General features: G+C 40.4%; 2 protein-coding genes across 2 annotated transcripts; both read right to left on the bottom strand.

Annotated features, from left to right (window-relative positions):
- Positions 1-934: 934 nt before the first annotated feature.
- On the bottom strand, positions 935-2,749 carry LOC118408840 (peroxisomal acyl-coenzyme A oxidase 1-like). The gene is made up of 2 exons (XM_035809699.1): positions 2,547-2,749; positions 935-2,045 (listed from the first exon to the last, which is right to left on the bottom strand). Exons 1-2 carry the CDS (start codon positions 2,706-2,708, stop codon positions 1,983-1,985), a joined length of 225 nt encoding a protein of 74 aa, XP_035665592.1. The 5' UTR covers positions 2,709-2,749; the 3' UTR covers positions 935-1,982.
- Positions 2,750-3,159: 410 nt separating this feature from the next.
- Positions 3,160-7,236, bottom strand: LOC118408839 (peroxisomal acyl-coenzyme A oxidase 1-like). Its single transcript, XM_035809698.1, has 6 exons — positions 6,519-7,236; positions 5,398-5,588; positions 4,991-5,152; positions 4,328-4,436; positions 3,515-3,661; positions 3,160-3,174 (listed from the first exon to the last, which is right to left on the bottom strand). The coding sequence occupies exons 1-6, from the start codon at positions 6,708-6,710 to the stop codon at positions 3,160-3,162; spliced, it is 816 nt and encodes a 271-aa protein (XP_035665591.1). The 5' UTR covers positions 6,711-7,236.
- Positions 7,237-7,525: the final 289 nt, after the last annotated feature.

The raw sequence follows: 7,525 nt of genomic DNA, 5'->3' as shown, positions 1-7,525 counted from the left end.
CGCGCGGTCCCCGCGGAGGGCTGACGGTGACTGAAACATCTTCTAAAATATCGTGATAGTTTGAAAAACAACCTCTCGCACGTGCCTCGTCGATATTAAATGAAAACTGGCAGTGTGTACACGTCAAATCTTACCGTGTACGTGTGCTACACAGTTTTGTCTCAATGTCTTCTGAAATGTGCATAGTTGGTTGATTTAGAATGGGTGTTCGGTGTGCCAAAAAAGCAAATACCATATTTAGATTGGTCCTAAATTTGACTGAAAATCCAAATCTTTTATTTCATATAGGTAATGATATTAAGATCAAACTTTCTGTCTTAGGGATTTTTCAACTTCTACTTAAAACTATTTTTATAGCCAATATAAGGTCGAAAAATCGTAATTTTTTCAAGTTTTCACACTCAAAGACTCGTAATTCAAAATTGCCTCCATGTTCCAAAAATCCCAAAGACACAAAGCTGGAGATATTAGTTGTCGACAATATAAGTCCTGAAAGAGTTGATTTGCACGCGTTTTGCAAGCGATTTAAATACCATGTTTGGTCCTATGTCGAGTCGCACTGATAGTGACATAGAGTAATTGATACCGCCGTAAACAAGTGTTGTAACATTCAAGGTCACCAATAATGACGCCAGCAGCTTTGTTACATGTCACATGTTCCAAACTAAGCGGCAGCAAAACCAAGCTTGCCAAATAAGTTCGGTTTATATTTGTGAAAATGTTTGTTTTTCTTCTGACGCACGGCACCCGGGAAAATGAGGGTGTTTTCTGCATGTTTACTGTAACAACCTGCGGGTGACCTCGGATGACCCCAAATAGAACGCCTGTTCTGTTCGATCACGCCAGCGTTCTGTTCGATGGAAGATGATTCGTGTTCTAAATCCCCACATAGAAGTCTGGAAATTTTGGGGCCAAATTTTACCATCGTGACCCATACCACCCTACATTGGATTTTTCATTCAATATTACCCAAAATGTCAAATACACTTGCTTGTGTGGAAAAATACACAAGTAGCAACTAGGTGTAACTCTGCCAAGAGTTAGGCAATGATTCATTATATTCTTGAAAAATTAAACTGCAATTTTCAACACGAGATTGTCAATTCCTTGACAAAGACTGAAGCCGAGTGTTCAGTCGAAAAGTTCAAGTGTAAGTCCAATTTTTGTGTTGGAAATTGCAGTTTAACTTTTCCAGAATATATATATATCAACACAGATGAACTTTCAAGTTAAGATTCAGAATATTTTTTAAAACAGTGCAATCAGAATTTCTTCTAGTAGAATTGGAGATTGTCCTTAGAATTTGAGTCTGTCCTAGGAGCTAATTGTACAATCTGTAAACTTAAAGACAGTATCGCTGATTGTCCTAGGATAGACAGTAAGGGGCATCTTCTCTGGGTAGTTTTAAAGAAAGCTTGCAGATAGAGGTGCAAAAGTTAGGTGTGACAGATCGTTCAGTGTAATATAACCAGCTGCTGCCGCGCCGCGTGCCTGCGAAGCTGGTGTGTTATGCCTCAGGGCAGTTATACCGGTTATATAGATACAGATACAGATTCCGATCACAGTCTGTCCTAGGAGAGACTCTGATTGCAATCTGTCAATTGTCCTGAATCACAACCTCTGCAGTGACATATACAATTATTATAGTACTGTGTTATCTAACTTAAACTCTAAATCATACTTTGTACTCTAGATGATGATACTTATGCCAACAAAGACAATAAAATCAGTGATATTTTATTACCCACTGGAAGGTATGCTTACTTGCTTGAAGGTATGATCTCAGGTAAAAACCTCAACATTTTATAATTGAATATTTCATTAGAATATCATCCATTTAGAATATCAAATATTATCAAGTTAAAGACTCATGGGCAAGAAATAGCCAACAAGATATATTAATTGTAATCCTAATTCCTTGAGCCTGGAAGGGATTCTTTTCCATAATCTTATAATTCCAGGAGGAAATCTTAAGATTTCCTTCACAGCTTGGCCCTGTTCTTCTGTAAGAAGGGCTGAAGGTACTTATAGTACGACTCGTGTACCTGGAAGTCAGATCGAAAAAAAAAAAACTGTTATAGACTGTTTGAATGTGAACGTTTGTGAAATATTGGAGGCATGCAGCTGAATTGGACAGCTAAGGAAAATTGAACAATCATGAAAATCATTCACTAAAATTAAAGGTTGAACAAAAGTCTGAGCACACAGAATATGGCATACCGAACAATAGATTCTTCATTTTTGTCCTTTCACATCTTCTTCCTTTTTCTTGGAAGGAACATAGACATTCCATGACATACCATTCCATGAGATCGTTTTTGCAATCTAAAGCAGACATTTGCTCATTGGCTTCGTACGAAGTATGTTTGAAAACTTTCATTAATTTTTGTTTTTGGAAACATACGAAAATTGATGAAAATAAATTATCTGTATGATCGAATCAAAATGGGGAAATGGTTCATTTCTGTCAAGTGATTTCCATTTCAAAAGTGGATATTTCCTGCTTTGAAGAAATGTACACAGTATATGCGTAGCTGTGCGCATACCTCAGACTTGTTAAGAGGAGACTTCTTTGCCCATTCGTAAAGATTTTCATACACCCTGCCGTCGTACCGGCCGAGTACGGACTGCAGTATCTGGTCGGGGAAGTCAAAGGCGTCCACCAGAGGCACGGCATCGGAGCGGACCTTGGACAGTAGCAAGCACATCTCAGAACGGGCCGATTGGAGATCTGGACCTGTCAGGTGGCCATCCTAAATGTACAGGGAATATGGAATGGGAGATAAACACATCAAATACATAGCATGTTCATCAGTGTTGATGAATGACATGAATGAATTAAGACCTTAAGGAGCCCAAAGCAATATCAGGGCATTGAAACTTGCTCTGTATGATATATATAGAATGCAACACAGTGTATTCCGTATCACCCGAGGTGCCAGCCCCACCACGGGAGGGCTGCAACTGAGGGTGATGCGGAATACACTGTGTTGTATTTTATTTATGTCATACCCACCTGAGAAAACACATATTTTGATGCGAAATGCACCAGAAGTTGAGAAAACGTTGTGTCCTCGAACAAAAGAGCAATTCTAACGTCCGAATCCGGTAATCGAATTTTTAACCGTGCCGTATTTGGCCCGTTTGAAATAGTTCGATTTACTCAAAGGAAGCCTGTGTGATACAAGTTATCACACAGTCCGGAACACCCGTATCGAATGTTTTTGCATCACAGGTATGACATAATGATATTTACATCCCAACATTAGCATATTTGCATCCTTATTTCACATTTTAGGTATTTAAATAAAAAGAAGGATGGAGACAGGCCACAGAGAGAGGGAGGGAGAGGGAGAGAGAAAGAGGGGGAGAGACAGACAGAGAGACAGTCTGAGAAAGTGGCCACTGGTGTCTCGTCTCCCTAGTGTAATCCTGATTTGGACTGCCAGCTGCAGTTTGTATCTAGTACATAGCCAAAAACAGTGTTTTTATCAAATATATCATCATCACACACCTGAAGGAAGTCTCCAGCATGTTCACAGATCCCATGGAGGGCGTACAGCTGACAGAGAGTGGTCAGAACGGCCCTGACAGAGTCATCCACATCTACCGTCCTGACCGCCTCCACAAACGTTTTCACCACAAAGAACTGGCTGTGAGCCTGGGTGTGAAATAACGAAAAAAAAGTCTTTTGAGCATTAATCTGTATCATAATGTACAATGTAAGCTCAGAGGCTTGGATCTGGAATCTAATGTGGTGCTAGTTTCAAACTTAAACAATGACAATAACCTTGGAGTCAGACAGATGACACAGGCCACCAGACGGTTTGTTTGGCAGCTGAACACGGAATGCCCGCCATTTCAGTGCTCTGGGTTGTTTACCGCAAGAGGATTTTGGCTGACCCTATCATTAAAACTCCCTCATGCTAAAACCTCACCAAAGAGCTAAATTAGATTGGCTAAGGCATACTACATGTACATTCGGCTGCTGAAGAAACAACCTGCTGCCACTGGATATCAGTGAGTTAGGGAACAATCATTGTGACTTTCAGAAATCATATTTCAAAGTTAATCATAGGAATTATTTTAAAGTAAAGGAAACTAATAAGAATAGCTAAATTAAATTAGCCAGGAGAGAAGCTCAGGTATGGACTACAAATAGTTATTAAAATCCTTTACGGTCAGTTCAAGGCCAATGAGACAAAGTATATCAGATTTGCATCTAAACATTTTTCACTGTTAAGTGATTGAAACACATGCCATTGTAGCTTTTATTTCAATAACTTCTCATAGATCACAAAATGCCCCCCTCCCCCATCTGACTTACCTCTGCACACTTGACCAGTGACACCAAACTGTTGTTCCAGGCTTCAGCTTCAGACTGACCTTCATTTACGACCTTGAACCTGACTCCTTCGGCAGCAACTTTCACAAGTCTGACAACAGTAGAACAACAGATAAGATCCAATGATTTAGTTTCAGTAGTTCCTATATCTATCTCACGGTCCTTTACAGCCGACATAAGACTGAGGAGAAGTGGTGCAAGTGTTAAGTGGTGCTCTATATTTCTAAGCCAAGCTCTCTATCTCTATCTTCATCTATACCTTTTCCTCCCCCAAATAAACTTGAGATCAGGGGACTATGTAAGTAGTAGTGCAATGTGACATTTTGCTATAATGGCCTGTGTACATTTCATACATAACTTTAAGCAAACTGGGTTAACCCTACACTACTGCATATTGAGTGTTCTAGGATTTTCGTTGTACTAGGTGGAATCTGATGTAAATATCCTTTCCAATCCACTGTGTATTGTACTAAGCTCCTTGATTGTATTGTGCCCATCTAAGTTTCTACAGCTCTTGGGCCATACAGTTGTGCAAATCTTGCAGTGGCTAGTCCTCTGGTAAATGTTTCGACCTGGTTATATTTTATATCCAGCAAGAGAGGTAAAACTTACATGTAGCAAAACAAAGAAACAAACAAACAATACCTAGCAGCTCTGTGTTGATAAGCTTCAGTTAGGATGTCAAAGCTGTTGATGTCCCTTGTGGTCCCGCCTGACACAGCAGCTGACTGTATGGTCTGGAGGTAGCTGACTGTGGATGGGAGTTTAGCTCCAGCCTGGGACTTAGCATAACATTTCACCAGATACCTAATACAGAGGAAACAGTCAGGAACTATGATGAGGGGGGGATACAAACTTAGTCACATTTGGGACTGTATCCTTCCCACTGCAGCGCCACCTAGCAGTGGGAAGCAGCGTTGCCTCCAAGGAAGGTAGCAGAAGAACTGTTACCGTGACATTGTAACTCAAGGTGAAAAACTTTGATTTTGTGGAGGACGTCACACTGTATAAGTTAAGGAAATGCAGTTAGCAGATTTTTCACAACCACACACCTTGCTAACTGAAGAAGCATGACTGTCGTCTCTCCCTCGCCGGTCACCGTGACGGCCTGGCTGGTCAGCAAGTAGACCAGTCCGCTGGCGTGAGAGTACCCGTGTCCACCACAGGCCAGTCTGCATGCCTCTATCCCATGGTGTGCTGCTAAGGTTGTGTAGGCCTTCAGACCAGCAGTCAGGGCATGTAACTGAATACATGAGGAGAGAAAGACGGAAAATATGACAATGTAGCCTGAAATATATATCCTTTATTGTCTCCATTATCAGCAACACTGCCTGTGAGTCTGTGTAATGTATTTGTCACATTTCCTAATAAATAAAAAATAATTTATCCTTATTATTAGTTTTATTTATCCTTATTATTAATTTTACTCTGGTTCAAACGATTCTACCTATATGTAGCATAATAGTTGACGTTTGTGCTTGGGCCCATCACTCAACCTGTAAGTTTTGGTCCCAAAATGGAGACCGTTCATCCAAAAGGGACTCAACTAGGCAACTGTACTGTACAGTATGACTTTGCAAAATTCATTCAACAAGGGGAAAGCAATTTGCAAGCAAACGTTGAAAATTTCCTCCACCAATGTGGTCCTAGGCCATGAGTGAGTGAGTGAACAGCTGATTCACTGTTACTGCTTCACATATGATATATATACAAACAAAATGTACTAGCAATGTTGTCAGTTACTAATTCAAAAGAAACTTTTTTTGCCATTTTTCTCCCTCCAGTTATGATTAACTTCACATGTGAAATATGTAAGAAATATTTCCAAAATAATATTCAGTTGCTGCCTTTTGGTGTGTCTTATACCTGGATGTCTAACCTTCATCGATGATGGTACATTGTAAGCTGTAATACACCCCTCACATTAGGCGAAAATCGATCAGACAACGAGTCTGTGAGCTCTAAATTACGAGGAGGCATGACTCTGATGCCGGCGAAGAAATGGCAGAGTTCCCCCCTTCCCGTCAGGGTCATACCTCCTCGTACTAACCTCCTCATAATTTAGAGCTCGCAGACTCGTCGTCCGAGTGATTTTTATCTAATGTGAGGGGGGTACAACACAGATATTTCAAGACTTAATATAATGCATAATATTTGATTGAAGAGTCATTACCTCTTGGAGACCGGAGGTGTCTCCTTCTTGCAGTTTGGAGTTGACCAGTTCATAATGAGCCTCTAGGTTCTGAACAGTGAACCAGAAACCATAGGCTGCAGCCAGATGGGGGAACAGTTTATACTGCTGGGTCTGGTAGTCCAGGATCTGGGGCTCGGGCTCTCTGTATAACGTAAAATGTATGTGGCTCATGATTAATATAGAATTCAACACGGTATATTCAGTATAACCCTAGGTACCAACGTCCAACGTCCGAATCAAGTATTCGAATTGCCAACCATGCCACGCTCGGCCCACTCCAAATGGTTCGATTTACTTGAAGGAAGTCTGTGTGATACAACTTTCGAACCTGTGTGATATGGAAGTTATGGCCCGGTCCAGAACACTCGTATCGAACATTTTCACGTGACAGGTATGACATAAGATCATTTATAGTAGAACTATGACCCCATATATTAGGATGTAAGCTGGATTCATGATGACAATTCACCAAATCTATATCAAACTACGAAATGATTGAAAACCACTGCAAGAGGTGTTTCTGAAAAATCTGGCCAGAATCCATTTTCATGCTCAGAATACATCTGGTTTGGCTTAACAAAACAAAATCAAAACATTTTCAAATTGAATTTCACAAGATGAACGAGTAGGAATCGTGATTGTCTCCACTCTGGACTTCTGATTTTTTGACAGTCACATACATTTTGTTTGTGTATCATATTTGGACTTCAAAATTCTCTTACTGATGTCAGTATAATCACAGCACGAAATCTGGTATTTAAGCAAGCTTAAACTCAACGTAAACGCGACGTTTCTGCACCCTTTCCGCAACTTAACGACATCTATCCGCGAACGTAAAGATCCCCTTTAATGTTACCTTTACGTTGGCACTTATATGTACTTATATGCACTCCTCACGTGCCTTTCCGCAACTATTAGACGCTTAAAGGCGTCGTTAATGACAGTTTTTCGTAACCTATACGGGAGGAAAGTATGCGTTTATTAAG

The sequence above is a fragment of the Branchiostoma floridae genome, unplaced genomic scaffold (assembly GCF_000003815.2).
Source record: "Branchiostoma floridae strain S238N-H82 unplaced genomic scaffold, Bfl_VNyyK Sc7u5tJ_453, whole genome shotgun sequence".
In the NCBI taxonomy this organism is placed as follows: domain Eukaryota; kingdom Metazoa; phylum Chordata; class Leptocardii; order Amphioxiformes; family Branchiostomatidae; genus Branchiostoma; species Branchiostoma floridae.
This window is presented reverse-complemented; position numbering and strand designations above follow the sequence as displayed.